Source organism: Erigeron canadensis, chromosome 3 (genome assembly GCF_010389155.1).
Source record: "Erigeron canadensis isolate Cc75 chromosome 3, C_canadensis_v1, whole genome shotgun sequence".
Lineage (NCBI taxonomy): Eukaryota > Viridiplantae > Streptophyta > Magnoliopsida > Asterales > Asteraceae > Erigeron > Erigeron canadensis.
The window spans coordinates 23,857,847-23,875,376 of NC_057763.1; the positions used below are offsets into that span (position 1 = coordinate 23,857,847).

At 38.1% G+C, this 17,530-nt stretch overlaps 1 protein-coding gene across 1 annotated transcript; it reads left to right on the forward strand.

The window, feature by feature from the left end:
* The first annotated feature begins 681 nt into the window (after nt 1-681).
* Nucleotides 682-1,482, forward strand: LOC122591725. Its single transcript, XM_043763972.1, has one exon. It carries the CDS (start codon nt 682-684, stop codon nt 1,480-1,482), a length of 801 nt encoding a protein of 266 aa, XP_043619907.1.
* The last annotated feature ends 16,048 nt before the right edge of the window (nt 1,483-17,530 follow it).

Sequence of the window (17,530 nt, forward strand, 5' to 3'; positions counted from 1 at the left end):
GGGTGTGCGATATAATAGCTACTATAATTACATACCAAATTTTAACTTGTATAATGGTATGTAATAGATAAACTATTCGGATATGTCGTAATTAGTGTAATAAAGGGGTGTGCGATGTAATAGCTACTTGTATAATGGTGTGTGATGGTTAGGATAAACAATGTACCAAAATTTTCCTTGTAATATAATGGTATGTTGATAACATCGTGTGTTTTCTGATTTTAAGCAGTAATCTTATTAAATATTTTATATGTATAGAACATGGCACCAAAAAGAAATCCTTCATGACAAAAGAGGGCTACTCGAGTAACCCCTGAACTCAATCGTGCCCAAGAACCACGAGCACCCAAGAAAACTGTTCGAATAAATCATGATCTCGAACCTAATCAAACACAAGCAGCACCAATGACCTCTGTCGATATAGCCCAACTAGTGGCCTAAGAAGTAGCTGCGGCACTTGCAGCTAATAGAAGGACTGAACAGGAAGGAACCGGAGTACAAATGGCTGAAGGACAAGGAGCTGCAGGGGCGGAAGCTGTTGGACAAGGAATTGCCATGCCAGGAGCTAATATACAAAGAACTGGTGGGCAAGGGTGTACTTACACTGATTTTATGAAATGCAAGCCCTTGAACTATGAAGGAACTGAAGGCACTGTAGGGTTGATTCACTAGTTTGAGAAAATGGAATCAGTCTTTCGTATTAGTGGTTGTGCTGATGGTGATAAGGTAAAGTATGCCACATGCACTCTTCTAAATAGTGCTCTCACATGGTGGAATGCCTACGTACAACCTATAGGGATTGATGCTGCCTATGCTTTACCTTGGGAAGGCTTAAAAGAAATGATGAGAAACGAGTATTGCCCGAGAAGTGAAGTTCAGAAGCAGGAAATTGAATTTTGGCATCATACTGTAAAAGGAACGGACATAATGTCATATACTACTCGGTTCAATGAACTAGTAACATTGTGCCCGGGGATGGTTACTCCCGAGTACAAAAAGATTGAGAGGTACATCTGGGGCCTTCCACCCTCAATTCAAGGAAATGTAACTTCTTCAAAACCAACTACCATCCAAGAAACTATTCGTCTATCACACGATCTTATGGATCAAGTTATCCGTCACACCGCCAAGAATGCAGATCAACGAACAAATGATAACAAGAGGAAGTGGGAAGACAATCAAAGGAGAAGTGTTGGGCAACTACTATTTAAGAAACCAAATTCTGTTAGGATATTTAATGCTGGTCCTTCTACCAACCAGTCATATGCCGGGAATCAGCCACTTTGTAACAAATGTGGACGCCATCATCAAGGATTCTGTAAGGTTTGTGGAAAATGCCAGAAGACGGGTCATTTGACCAAGGATTGTAGGGATGTGATCCCAAGCACAAAAGTAATTCAACCTGGAGGATGTTACAATTGTGGAGACAAGGGACACTTCAAACAGAATTGCCCAAAGCTGATGAACGTGAATATTGGATAAGCACGTGGAAGAGCGTTTGTTATCGAGGCCAATGAAGCTCGTGATCACCCTAATCTTGTAACCGGTACGTTTCTCATCAACAAATCCTATGCATCAGTGCTATTTGATACCGGTGCTGACAAAAGTTTCGTATCTAAGGACTTTATCATGACATTTAATATTGCCCCACTCCCCTAGATGCCAACTATATCATAGAACTAGCTGACGGAAAATTAATACAAACCGCTAAAATTGTTAAGGGTTGTACCTTAAACTTAGCCGATCAAGTATTCGGCATCGATCTAATGCCCGTTGAACTAAGAAGCTTTGACGTCATAGTTGGCATGGATTGGTTGTCAACATACCATGCTGAAATCATATGTTATGAGAAGATCATTCGAATCCCCGTTGCAAACGACAAAGTAATCACTGTATCAGGTGAGAGGGGTGGCATCAAACTAAACATCATATCATTCATGAAGGCTCAAAAGTGTTTGAGAAAAGGCTACTACGCGGTCCTAGCCCACGTAAAGGAAAAGAAGTCGTCGGAGAAGAGATTAGAAGACGTTCCAGTTGCACGAGAATTTCCCGAAGTATTCCCTGAAGACTTGCCAGGACTTTCACCTCCTAGACAAGTGGAATTTTGTATTGATTTAGTACCCGAAGCAAAGCCGGTTGCTCGTGCACCTTATCGATTAGCCCCTTCCGAGATGCAAGAGTTATCCAGTCAGCTGCAAGAACTTCTTGATAAAGGTTTCATCCAACCAAGTTCTTCTCCTTGGGGAGCTCCAATCCTATTCGTCAAGAAAAAGGATGGATCTTTCCGAATGTGTATCGACTATAGAGAGTTGAATAAATTAACAATAAAGAATCGATACCCTCTCCCTAGAATAGATGACTTGTTTGATAAACTGCAACGTTCTAAATTCTATTCTAAGATCGATCTAAGATCTGGGTATCATCAACTCAGGGTTCAAGAAGAAGATATCCCTAAAATGGCGTTCAGAACACGCTATGGTCACTATGAATTTCTCGTAATGCCCTTTGGCTTAACGAATGCACCAGCAGTATTCATGGATCTCATGAACCGGGTGTGTAAGCTATATCTGGATAAATTTGTCATTGTATTCATAGACGATATTCTTGTCTACTCTCGAAGCAAAGATGAGCGCGAGCAACATTTGAGAAAGATCTTAGAACTGCTTAAGAAGGAGCAGTTATATGCGAAGTTCTCTAAATGCGACTTTAGGTTAGAAAAGGTACAATTTTTCGGTCATGTGGTTGACAGCCATGGTATTCATGTAGACCCTGCCAAGGTCGAAGCTGTGAAGAATTGGAGAACACCAAAAACTCCAACTGAGGTTTGTCAGTTTTTAGGCCTTGCTGGCTATTATAGACGATTCATTGAAGGTTTCTCCAAGATAGTCCAGCCTTTAACCTCGTTAACTCAAAAGAATAAGAAATTTGACTGGACCAATAAACAGGAGTCTGCATTCCAAGCATTAAAGGAGAAGCTTTGTAGTGCACCAATTCTAGCACTGCCGGAAGGGAATGATGATTTTGTGGTATATGTGATGCTTCCTATCAAGGACTGGGTTGTGATATTATACGACACGTCATTGCTTTGTAGTATATTGTCATTGCTTTGTAGTATACTGTCATTGCTTATGCATCACGTCAATTGAAAAGCAATCAAGAAAGAAAACGTAGAAGGAGAATCCCTACGAGGTATGGACAAGCAATTCGAAGTCAAGACGAATGGAGTTAGGTACTTCATGAATCGAATATGGGTACCTAGATATGGACGATTAAGAGAATTGGTAAAGAGTGAAGCACATAAGACGAGATATTCGATACATCCTGGAGCAGATAAAATGTATCACGATTTGAAGGAACTATATTGGTGGCCTAACCTGAGAGCGGACATAGCCACATATGTTAGCAAATGCCTAACATGCTCAAAGGTTAAGGCCGAGTACCAAAAACCGTCAGGATTGCTACAGCAGCCAAAAATACCCCAATGGAAGTGGGAGAACATAACTATGGATTTTATATCCAAGCTTCCAAAAACCTCAAGTGGTTATGATATGATCTGGGTAATTGTGGATTGACTCACAAAATCCGCACATTTTTTACCAATTAAAGAAATGGACAACACAGAGAAACTGGCTCAAGTCTACATAAAAGAAATTGTCTCCATACACGGAGTTCCTGTATCTATCATTTCTGATCGCGACAGCAAATTCACATCCAGATTCTGGCAGACCCTTCAAAAAGCCTTTGGTACTAGATTAGATCTTAGCACCGCCTACCACCCCCAAACTCACGGTCAGAGTGGAAGGACCATTCAAACTCTTGAAGATATGTTAAGAGCATGCATAATTGATTTTGGCAAAGGATGGGATAAACACCTACCGCTAGTTGAATTTTCATATAATAACAGTTACCACACAAGCATTAAGGCCGCCCCTTTTGAAGCACTTTACGGAAGAAAGTGCAGATCTCTAATATGTTGGACAGAGCTTAGAGAAAGTCAGCTCACGGGTCCGGAAAAATACATGAGACAACCGAGAAAATTATCCAAATCCAAACCAGGTTAAAAGCCGCTCAAGATCGTCAGAAAAGTTACGCGGACGTTAGGAGGAAGCCGTTAGAATTTCAGGTAGGTGATAAAGTCATGTTATAAGTATCACCATGGAAAGGCGTTGTTCGCTTTGGAAAACAGGGAAAGCTAAGTCCAAGATACGTAGGACCGTTTGAAATACTCGAATGGATTGGTCCTGTTGCTTACCGCCTACAACTACCTCAAGAATTAAGCGGCATTCACGATGTTTTTCACGTCTCAAACCTGAAGAAATGTTTGTCTGATGAAAGTATTATCATTCCGTTGGAAGAAATCCAAGTTGATGATCAACTTCGTTTTATCGAGCAACCCGTTGAAATCATGGATCGGGAAGTCAAAGGATTAAGATACAATCGAATCCCGTTAATCAAGGTCCGATGGAACTTTCGTGGAGGTCCTGAGTTCACATAGAAACGTGAAGATCAATTTAAAGAAAAATATCCTCATCTATTTTCAAATTCTGCACCATCGAAGGTTTCTCTTTGAATTTCGGGACGAAATTCCTTCAACGGGTAGCTACTATAACAACCCTCAAATAAGATACAATGTTACTACCCTTAATCTAGTCTAGTTAGCTAAGGTATATGTAATATATGCGTCATATTGTAATAGTACATGCTTCAAAATGTCATATTATATATATATAACTTTTAGCTAATAATATGACATTTTGAGTTGTCCTACTTAATATTTATCAAAAATAAACTTGATGATCAGCATGGACAATATTAATCTCTATGTTTAACATGATTACAATATTAACAAAATTGATAAATTGTTATAACATTTAAGCATGACAAAAGTTGACAAGTTGATGCAAGGAAAAAGACATAAAAATCCTTTCTTTGTTTCCTTACTCATGTCATACAAAACAAAAAAATAGAAGAAAATAAGCAGCTTCTTCACCATGCTAGCTTATAGCCTTCATTAGTCAATCTTATATCTTGTCTTTATCATCTTCTAGACTGCCATTCTTCATCCTCCACGCTTAAACACCACACTTGCTTCATATGCAAGGTTCAACAAGAACTTGACAGCTCATCTTTCTTCTCCTTGCATCCCACGGCTAACTCAACTTCATCCCTATTCTTGCTGCCTATAGATAGCCCTCGTTTCCTTCATTCCAACCCACACCATCACCAAAATTTTCAGCAATATAACAGGTTTTTAAGGAAAGAATGGCAACATAAGGGTCGTTAGTTTGTTTGAGTTTGTTTCATCTTTGTATCGGGTTTGTTCGAGTTCATCAAGCTGCTTCAAAATCTTCTTCGAGTCTAGTTTCGAGTTCATAACCAAAGCCTATAATCATCTGTTAGAGGTATATTTAGCGACCCATTTCGTTTATAATCTTATAACTTGTTTCGTTGCCATGTTTAAAACGCGATATATAATTAAACATGCTTAGTATATCTATATGAACTATTCGATGTACTCACAAAAACAGTAAGGATGTTCTGAAAATATGGCGTATAGACTGCACATATAATGATTCCCTTGTAGTTATTAATATACTAATATGATACATAAGAATTGATACAACACATAAAATGAATATACATGTTATGTTGGTAAAACTATTATTTCTACCAACTTTTAAACTAAACTACGGTTCATAGAACCTTGACTTTTTGTGCAAATAGAAAAGATGGATTTTATAAATAGATTGTAATTACTACTCAAACTAAAAAGCAAATTTTTCTTCTACTGGAATGTTGGAAATAAAAGTCATGACATGCCTATATTCTGACACTATTATTATAGAATCAACATGGCAAAAATCTATCGTATATTAGTTAAATCACAAGTTATTTTTATTTAATCTAAGGTGTGCTATAAACACTTTACAAGGCTAAATTTTGGTCGTTATTATACTCCCTGCTGCTAAGGTGAGTCTCGTAGCCCCTCTTTTAAACTATTTTATATTTTGGGGTGAAAATATAATGCTCAATCTTATGGACACAAGTAATTTTAATTATAACACCCCCCTAAAGCGGAATATACGGGATGTACAGATAAGCACAATTGCACACAGTACAAGTTCCAACACAACCAATAACATTAAGAAGATAAGAAGTATAATAGTTATTACAGAACATGGGGTATACCCAGAATAGATAATATTCAAAAGACAGAACAATTGTCTCAAAGTACCGAGTCTGGAATTGAATAAGCAAAGGAAAGTCTTCACAGCTCCTGGTCTTGCATGCACGAACAGTCGCCAAATGAGATGAGCTTACAAGAGGAAGACTCCTATGCTAAAAGATCTACTAGTCTAGCCTGAAAAGCATGTAAGTTCAAAAGGTCAACTACGAAAGTAGTTGGTGAGATTAACATAAAGTACTATTTAGTATACATATAATTAATATGTAGAGTAAGAACAAGGTCATAAGATCTGTACATTTAACAAAAGTACTTTGCAATAGTAAGAACAGTACAAGAACAATTAATGAACTATAGATGTATTGTCACTGCTAACCCGATTGGCCAGAACTGAACTGTAATGTGACGATATGCTCATAATAATCAAGTAAGTCAAGTAAGATCTAGATCAGAACAAGAACAGATAATATGCATCCTCCAAAACTACGGAGAATGAGGGTGGGCCTACCCTAAACAGCGCTGTCCATATTTACCTACGGTTCAATCCCTGAACTGGGGGATATGAATTGATAGCAGTGAATAAGTACTGATCAAGAACAAGTAAGAACTAGAACATGGAAATGAACAAGTATGGTAGTATAAATGTATTTAAGGATCCTGCCCATTCAAGACTTAAATACCCTTTTTAAATAGTTAAGAATCTTATCATAAGCATCTTACAAGATCATAAAATAGTGTGTAAAATAGTTCAAGGACGTATGTATAAGTACAAAATAGTTTTCATGCTCTTCAGTCCCCGATAAAAGAACTTGAACAAAATGTACGAAAGGGGGATTAGTGAACTCACAGTGATCTGGTACAAGCACAGTTTATAAGTACAGAGAACAAGCACAGAGATAGATAAGTTATATCTATCAAAATCCAAGCACGTCTTGATGGAAGCCTAAGTACAAGTCATTGATCATAAATAAGTACGCATATTAGTTCATGTGATTAATTAATCATTGAAATGTCCTTGATGAACTGATGATTTGGCCCACGATGATCTTTGAACGTTTTGACTCAAAATGAGAATGAATGAATTTAGGTACTTGAACTGGACTTGATCTGAACGTCTTTGAACTCACACACATGTAATTATAATGTTAATTAGTTGAACATGTCTTTAATAACGATCTTTAGCCTTAAGAACTTAGTTTGATTGTTCATAGAACTTGCACTTTAATGATTAAGATGAATCATGACTTTAATGTACTTTGGTCAAGGATTGAGCAATGATGTTTGTACAGCCTTTGGCGTATATTATTGCAATGTAATGAAGCTAAGAACTGGTCTAGTGGTTAAGTACAAGATCTAGTTGATTTAAGTTTGTGCATGCCAAGTTATAGAACAAGATCGTTTTAGGAACATTGAACTAAGATCGTCCTAGGAACACTAGGACCAAGATCGTCCTAGGAACACTAGGCCAAGATCGTCCTAGGAACACTAGGACCAAGATCGTCCTAGGGACAAGATCTTCTTAGTGCCAAGATCTTCCTGGTGCCAAGATCTTCCTGGCGCCAAGATCTTTCTGGCGCCAAGATCTTCCTGGTGCCAAGATCAATTGTTTGAGCAAAACCAATCTAGGAGATTAGTTACCCAAGAAGTGTGTGTTCCCCAAACACAACAACTTCGAATGAACAACCAAACACACCAAGAGCCTGGGACGATCTTGGGGAGATCGTCCTAGCTCAAGAACAACCTTAATAAGTACAAGTACAATAATGAATGTTTAGATCGATTTTCAGGACTTGTTTGGACATAGCACTAGTACAAATATACTCAATAACATTATCTAATAACACTTTTAATGATTTCAAGATCAAATATAACATGAACAAGTCGTGACCTTCAAGAACAAGTTGTACCTTCATTTTCAAAAATGGGTTTTGTAGATTAAAGCATGTTATGACCCAAATTTGTTCATATAAATGTTATTAAACACATTTAGACACAAACCCATTAACTTTTAACACGATTTTCATTCAAAAATTGGACCAAATCATCAAGAACATTAACTTGAAAAAGTACATTTTTAATTTGCTCAAAAACCCATCAAATGTTGTTGTTACCTGAGAATTGATTCAAGAAGTGTGTTTTGATTATCACAAGAGTGCTAAAAGTACAAACGATTTTGATTAAACATTCCAAAATCAAGAGATGCTCTAGTGTGTGTTTTGTGGTGTTTTGGTGTGTGTTCTAGTGAAAGAGTGGGGAGATGGAGAAGATGATGAATAGGGTTTTCTCTTTCTAACTCTTCTATTTATAGTCTTCCCATAATAAATGAACTTAATAAATGCAAGGACTATTTATGAACATTTGAACTAGAACTTTTATGAACACGAACGTTTACGAGCCGAACCTTAGTATTTCATTGTATTTAGTCATAGACTCGTCATATATTTTAAGATTTAAGATCAAATTGACCTTCACATAAGCACATAATTGGGTCTAAAGTACGTCAAGAACTTAAATAAATTGAACTGTCTAGCCGTTCTAATGGCAAAAGTACGATTCGAGGAACTTATCTAGAACATTTCCAAGATGGTTGTCACATTAATAGTTTGTGTATAGCTATGTATACAATTACTCATGAAAGCCCCTTGTTAACTTGAGTCATGAAACAAACGCGCGAATATTATGGATAGTACTATCGGGGTTGACACCCCTGTCCGGGCTAGTCATGTGATGTGACTAATTTATACCCATTACCCACATTGTTATTGGCCATTTTACTATATGTTTTAAGTCGTTTTTGTATGCATTTGGTGCGTTTATGGTGTTTGTTAGTGTTTACAGGCTCTAAACAGGATACGCGTTCATTTGGTACATTTTCGGATGATTATTGGCCCGGAAGTGCGTTATGATGATGAGAGTTGATTTGAGTGGAAAAGATGGCAGAGTTTGGCAAGTAATCGAGATCGAAAGAACTTGGCTTTGTACATATTTGTGACTGCGCCGCAGTGGAGTTTGCACTAGCCCACTACGCCGTAGTCCTGATCCACGGACATTAATGGACAAACCCCCACTGCGCCGCAGTGGGGATGGTTAGGAGTGACTGCGCCGCAGCCAGGGAAGGAAGAAATGAGGTCGTGGATTCATACTGCGCCGCAGTGGTGGTCACATAAGCCACTGCGCCGCAGTCCCCCTGAAGTCAAAGTCAACAATACCTCACTGCGCCACAGTGAGGGAAGGCTCAACCCCACTGCGCCGCAGTGGTGCACGGGAGAATCAGACTTTCCTTGTTTTTGCATCAGATTTTGGAGGAGTATAAATAAAAAACCCTAGGTCAAAAATTGGCTATCAAAAATCTTTCTTGAAGCTATTCTACAAGGGTTCTTCTTCCTCCAATCAAGATTATTTCTTAGGCGGACTTGTTGAAGATTCATCGTATCTACTTATTGTCTTGCAAGTTACTTTTCATCAAACGATTTATACATCATGTTTCTCTTCTATTTTATTTATTATTGTGGATTGATCATGAGTGGCTAAACGTTTAATCATCCACCTTGATGAAACGAGACGGATAATGTGATTGCAATATTTTTAATTCAAAAAGGTTTATTTAATTATCGTTGTTCAGTGGTCTTGATGATGTTAATTCTTTTCATTAATTAATTTTGATATTGGTTGCATATGATTCTTTGTTGGTGGTACTAGTTGAATGTGTATGTGATTTTAAAATGGTTACTTGTCTATAAGTAATTATCACTAGTTCATGGTATGATAGTGAATATCATTTTAAGAAAAGATTAATTTTGTCGACGTGATTGATATCAGTTGGTGGTACCACGCTATTGTCATATAGGTTCAATTGATAATTTGATAGTCAATAAAACTAATTGTTAGAAGAATTGTCTTAGTTTTGGTGGTCCCGACTTGGGTAATTTAACTGGCAGTTGGGTGATTCGATATTTTGTTCACGGTTGGTGGTACCACGTGAGTATCTTAATCTTGTCACGATTATCTTTAAAATCTAGAGAATTTGTTCTTCATTAAATGCAATCACATTTGAAGTTGAGGAAAATCAAGGTGGATGACTTTTAATTATATTGTCTGAAGTTTTTTTTTCAGTTTATGCAATTATTTTGCAAACCAATTTACTTTAAGTGTCAAGAGGATTTTCGAAGCAACACCCGTTTTCCAAACAATTTCATAAGCAACTAATCATTTCCCAATCCCTGAGAACGAACTCAGACTTACCTCTTAACTATATTACAAATGATCGGGTCCACTGCCCGTGAGTGTGTAGTAGTGAGTTTTTAGGGAGTTTTAGTTTTATAAATTTAAAGCTCTATTTTGCACATCAAGTTTTTGGCGCCACTGTCGGGGATTGCTTGCCGATTTAGTTGTGAATTTAGTGGTTTGATCCTTCCTCACGCGTGAGGGAGTTATTTGCTTTATTAGTTTAGATTTGTTTACTTGAGTTATTAAAGGTGCATTTGACGTGTGGTGTTAGTTGTGCTTTGCAGGATTCTTTAATAGTTGATGATTTTGCGTTCTTCAGGGCGACATCTTTTTAGTCCATTGAAAACTCCACCTAGACGCAGGATCAACTTCACAGCACCACCAGATTCGGACGAAGAAGGCTTCTATCTAGAGGAATTCTTTGAGCTTGCACTTGTGAAAGAAGAAATGGGTGACAATCCACCAAGAGATCCAAACGACATCCGATACGGTGACCGAACCAGAACCATTCCTACGGCTCGTGGTTCCGCTATTAGACCACCGGGTGTTGATCAAAATTTCAACTTGAAGCCCAACCATCTCAAGAGGATTGAAGAGCAAAATCTTGATGGTAAGAAGAATTGGGATCCCTATAAGCATTTGGAGAGGTTTGAGAAGTTAGCTAGGCTTTATCAATATGGACAAAACCAAATGAGTGCCGTCAAACTTGAAACCTTTCCTATTACTCTCACCGGAGATGCCGAAGATTGGTTCAATGATCTTCCTGAGAATTCAATCACTACATGGGATCAACTCAAAGAAGCTTTTATTGGAGAGTTTTATTCGATTAGGAATCAAAGGCAATTGGAGAACTTGATAAGGTCCTTTGTGCAAGAAGACGGGGAAGATGTTGTTGATGCATGGATCCGATTCAAGGAAATGTTGAGGAATTGTCCGGGACATGAGTTGACTAAGGAGAAGTATGTCGAGCTATTCTTCGATGGTTTGAACAAGGGTTCCAAAAGAGAGATGGGGTATGCTTTCGGTGGAAGTTTTAGCAAGATTACTCCAAATGAAGGTTTTGACATTTTGGAGCGTATGGTGAAAGATAATGCGGCCATGGATGATAAAAGGTTTTTGAAGAATGAGAGCCGATTCAAGCAAAGTAAGGTTGCAAGAGCAGATGGAAGCAACAGTTCTAGTGTCATTGACGAGATTCAAGCTTTGTCTGCACGAATGGATAAAGGATTTGCTAATCAAGAATCACGGTTTGGATATCTTGAACGAGATGTGAAGGTGCTTGCTGATGGGTGTGATCATTGTAGAGAGACACACTATTATGAAGAATGTCCCAATCGGGGACCTGAAGATGTTAGTTTTGTGCAGAATCAGCAAGGAGGTTGTCAGAGAAACACCGGTTTTCAGGATCGGTCATCAGGTAACAATTCTTATAACTCTTCTTTTCCTGCTAATACTTCTCGTTTTTCTGGTAACAGGTGGCAAAGGAGCAATTATCAAAGTCAGTCATAGCAGCAGGAGACTCAACAAAGCCAAGGATCTGGCTCTTCCTCTTCTACTACCGATCCTAATGCCGAGTTGAGAGAAATGATGAAGCAGATGATGAGCAATCAGATGGAGACAAACACAAGTATCCAGAATATAAGGGAGGATACTAGGGAGTTGAGTGAGAGGCTAGACAGGATTAATGGTAAGGTGGAGATGAATGCCAAAAATCAGGATATTAATTTTAAGGATCTTGAAAGTAGGATGGTTGCTATCATTAGGCCCCAGGGTGCTTTGCCTAGTAACACTCAGCAGAATCCGAAGCAGAATCAAGGGTCTAACAGTAGTCAGAAGTACACTCCACCGCCTGTTCGTCAAGAGCAAGTGAAGGCCATTACTACTCGTACAGGTAGATCCTATGCTCCTCCTCTTAATCCTAATGATATTGTTTCAGATGTGCAGGATACAGGAAATGAAGAAGCTGAAGATGTTGATGAGGAGATTGTGATGGAAGATCAACCGACTGTGAAGACTTCGGTTATTCAACCGAAACCGGCCGTGACACCCGAGGCTAAGCCATATAAGCCTAAGGTTCCATTTCCACAGCGGTTCAGGAAAGCTAAGCTGAAGGAACAGTATGACAAGTTTGTTAACATGATTAAAAATGTTCATATTAATGTTCCGTTAGTTGATTTGATACAGGGAATGCCAAACTATGCCAAGTTTATCAAAGAACCTGTGATAGATAAAGGAAAGATGGATGGGGTGAATGCAGCTTATTTGAATGCTGAGTGTTCTGCTATCTTGCAGAGTCAACAGATTCCACCCAAGCTTGAGGATCTAGGGTTTCCTTATAACTTGTTCTATTCGTTCTTTGACTTGTAAGGAACTTGCCGATTTAGGTGCTAGTATAAACTTGATGCCTTACTCGGTATGGAGTAAGTTGGCTTCTAGAAATTTGAGACCTACTCGCATGAGTATTCGTTTAACTGACCATTCTTTTCAGTATTGTTAGAGCACATAAAGTGCACAATTTGTTGTCCGATGCAATAATTCTAAAAGGCTGAGAAATTCGTACAATTATGCTTACGAAGTTTAAGTTCGTAAGAACTATTAACTTCGTACATATATGCCTTACGAAGATTAAGTTCGTAAGAACTATTAAGTTAGTAAGGCCCAACCCGTTTGTACGAATTTGACAGCCCAGTCCGTTTGTTCAACCTATAAATATAAGTCTTAGGTCACGAATTTAGGTTGATGATTTAGTTGCAACATAGAGTCATTCACTAGGTTTTGGAGGTAGAGATCTATACCTCGAGATACCGCCCAAACTATCACGATTCGTCTCAATGATTGTAATCTGTAATCATTGTAGATGTTTTTCATACGGATTCACCTTGTAATCATATGATTAATGATAGTATTTTCGTGTTTATCTCATGTTCTTATCATCTTCGTGTGTGTTTATCATGATAATCATTAATTAACCCTAAAGACGATCATAGACAGATTCCGCACATCTATGATTGTATAGATCTCGTGTTAATCGATCCGGGAACATGCTTAAACACGTTTTCCAACAAGTATCCCATTGGGATTGCTGAAAACATGATTGTCCAAGTAGGTCATATAGTGTTTATGGTTGATTTTGTGATCCTCGAAATGGAGGAAGATACTAAGGTGCCCTTGATTTTAGGTAGACCATTCCTTAACACCGCGGATGCTATCATCCGGGTGAAAGATAAAGAAATTTCTTTGGGTGTGGGTACTGATAGAATTGTATTTAATGTTGAAAGATCTATTAAGCATTCTTATTCTAATGATGAGTCTTGTTTCAGGATTTATGTCATTGATGATGCTTTGGATCAGGAATTTGAAGAATTAATGGAGACTGAGGTTGATGAAGAGCTCACTTGTTTAGGAGCTAGTGATATTGATGATGATGAGCTGTTTGCAGAGGTTATGGCACTAAGTTTGGATAAGACACCTCCAGAGGAGGAGAGCTTTGAAAAAGTAGTTGCTGATGGAAGCTCAAGGGTACCAAATTCGGTTGATGTACCCCTACTGACCTGGAGCTTAAGCCATTGCCTGCCCACTTGGAGTATGCTTATTTGGCAGGTAAATCCTCTCTACCAGTTGTTATCTCGTCTTCACTCTCGAGTGACGAGAAAAATCTTCTTTTGGCCGTGCTCAAAGCTCATAAGCGGGCTTTTGCTTGGAAAACTACTGACATTCCAGGTATTAGTCCTGATTTTTGCATGCATAAGATAGATTTTGTTGATGATGTTAAGCCCGTTGTCCAGAGACAAAGGAGGCTTAATCCAAATATCAAGGAGGTAGTTAAGAAAGAAGTGATTAAACTGTTAAATGTCGGGATCATTTTCCCGATTGCCGATAGTTCTTGGGTAAGTCCCGTCCACTATGTTCCCAAAAAGGGGGGGCATGACGGTAATTGAAAATGAAAACAATGAACTTTTGGCTACTAGAACAGTTACGGGTTGGCGGGTTTGTATTGATTACTGTAGATGCAGATTCGTTGTGACAATCGCAACATAGATTTGATTATTGTTTATGTTTTAGGAACTATGTTTGTAATCATTTAAATAAGAACTTGTGTTGATATTTAATGATTAGGTTTGAACTTCAATATCATATCTGTTTGTGTTTTGTATTGTGTTTGTGTGTTATATATTGTTTTGCAGGTACAAGAACATAGAATCAAGGTTTATGAGTGTCGTAGAACACTTAAACGGTGATTGAATGTTATGTACGAGCCAAACGAAGTCAAACAAAGCACCAAAGGGTCGAACCTCGTGCTGACATCATCAGCATGAAGAACTGACCTCGTGTTGACGTCAGCACAAGGTATATCGATTGGTTGCTTAATCGGGCCTAATACGAAATTAAGGCCGAAGCCCACATGAACCCAATACCTATTAGTATAAATACAAGATCTAATCTACGGAATTAGGTTAATCGTTTCTAATCCTTTTAGATCTTAGTGATTATACACGAATCAAGGTTATTTGTTCCTTCGTGTGACCTCCTACACGAACCACAAGCCTTGTGCATCTCCTTGGGTTGGTTAATTGCTTATTAATCAACAAAAGGCAATAGCAATCTAGTTATCTCAAGAGGATTCCGCACTCTTGACATAACTAATCACATCTTATTACGATCCATGCAACAATAGGGCACCTTACAAGTGGTATCAGAGCCCTAAGGTTAATTACCAGAAGGTTTAAGATCGTTTGATTTGCTATTGATTGCAAATTCGATTCGAAATTCGTGTTATTTACCATTTTCGTGATCTTCTTCGTGTCACTTCGTGCTTACGTCAGCACGAGTTGTACTTCGTGTTCGTGCTTACGTCATCCAGTGACTTCGTGTTCACTTCGTGCCACGTCTGCACGAATTGCTCTTCGTGCTACGGTTCGTGACAATTGTACTTCGTGTCACGTGCACTTCGTGCGATCCTCGTGTGTCTTCGTGATACGTATCCTTTTTTGTGTTATTTCGTTTGATTTGATTTCAAAAGATTCGAAATGACTACCATACCAGCTGCCGCAAATTTACCAAATGCCGTACTTATCAACCAGATGATCATGCATGATCATGAGGTTGATCGTGGAAACACACCTCCAAAATTGTTCCGTATGGAAAATTATTGGATGTGGAAGAGACGTTTTGAAGACTACATTCGTCTCACCGACATGAAAATGTGGCTTGTGATAACTCAAAGTTTTGATTGGCCTTCGTATGAGAAGAATGGAGTGATCGGTAGGTATACTTGTGCTGATATGCCAATTGAAGAACGTAAGAGATACGCAATTGAAGGAAAGGCCTTGTCCACTCTTACTATGGCCTTGCCTCAAGATAGTGTACATTTGTTTAAAAAGTATACTACTTCAAAGGATTTATGGGACGCTCTTGAAAGATATTGTGAGGGCGATGTAACCTATAGGTAATGGCACTAACGGCTTTGACAAATCCAAGGTGAAATGTAATAACTGCGATGGATTTGGTCAATTTGCAAGAGAGTGTCAACGACCTAAGATGATTGATAATACCGTTGTTGGTCGTCAAAATTACATATCCGGCTACTCCATAACAGCCAGTTTCGTCATCATTTTCGGAGTCAAAGGCTGTTGTTGTTCAGAATCCAGATGGTACTTATCAATGGGATACACAATCTGATGATACCTCGAATCATGCCTACATGGTAGAATTATATGAAGAGGTAGCTGCAACAATTGATTATGCTGTATACTCAAGTGAAGAAAGTGCATCTGAGATAGTTCAGAAGAATATATGTAATGTTGCTGAGACCGTAAGATCTGAGAGTGAACAAATGACAGCAGTGAAAGCATCTGAAGAAAAAGAAGAGTCATCGAGTCCTGTTGATGACATTTCTATGAAGAGCATTGAAGAACAAATGAAGAACTTCGTGATACCTGAAGGTATGACAACTGAAGACTTTGTTGCATACATGGCAGATTGCAAGGCTGCAGATCAGAAGGTATCTTGTTCTTTATCTTCTATAATTGACGTTTGTAAAATGGTGTCAGATTTAAAACTTGAGGTGTTTATTTTGAATAAGTCAGTTATTAACTTAACTAGTCATAACAACATGTTTAAAAAGGAAAACGACTCTTTGTTTGCCAAAAATTCTGGATTGGTAAAACAAGAAAGTCTTTATCAAGATAAAATTCGTGCATCTGATAAGGATATTCTTGCATTAAAAGACAAACTAAAAGAGTCAGTTCTGATGGAAAAAGTGGGAAATGAACAATACGCTCAACTAACTGAAGACTTTTCTAAAAAGGAGAAAGAATTGGTTGACGCAAAGTTGGAGATAGTTAAGATTAATACAAGACTAGATCAAATTAGGGGATCTGATTTAATAAGATCAATGCAGATGCAAAAACCTGTACCACGGGTTTCAAAAGATAAAAGTGGTTTGGGTATGAGTTATAATGAGGTTAGAGGTCCATTCAATGATAATTATACTGAGTCTCTAACATAGCTTACTGAAAAGATCGATATTGGTGAAATTGGTCTAATCGGTTCAGAAAAACAAAATGTTGATCCTAAGACCCCTAAAAGCTCTAAAGCTCAATTGATAAAATTAAGGAGCTTAACAAGAAACATAAGCTTGAAAGTTCATTTGTTAAACCAGTGGATCCTAAGAATGGAGTTTATGATGCTAGTGCTTCTAAAGGATCTAGTCAAGTGAATTCAACTTGTCCTGTCAATAAGAACATTAAATGTTTTACAATGAAAGGATGTGATACTGTTTTTACATCCAATGAAATTGATTTTGAAAACATAGATCATGACAAGATTGATAAAGTATGGAATAAAGATGAATCTACGTCTAATGGAGTCCCCTTAACTCCGTATAAGACTCATAAGAATTCTCAACAGAAGGTACATTTTTCGGATAAAGACGAGTCAACTGGTTTATCAAAAGAAGAGTCAGCCACAATTGAACTTAAGGAATGTTTAGGCATGACTTCAGCTGAGTTTGATGTTAAAGCTAAGAAAGCAAGAGCTAAAAAATCTTGTTTCTATTGTTATGAAGTAGGACATGTTTATAGTTGCTGTCCAAATGGGAAACAAAGATGTCCAGAAAAG

What these genes read in the sequence shown, in the direction of transcription:
- LOC122591725 (XM_043763972.1), top strand. Translation starts at nt 682, where the DNA reads ATGGAATCAGTCTTTCGTATTAGTGGTTGTGCTGATGGTGATAAGGTA.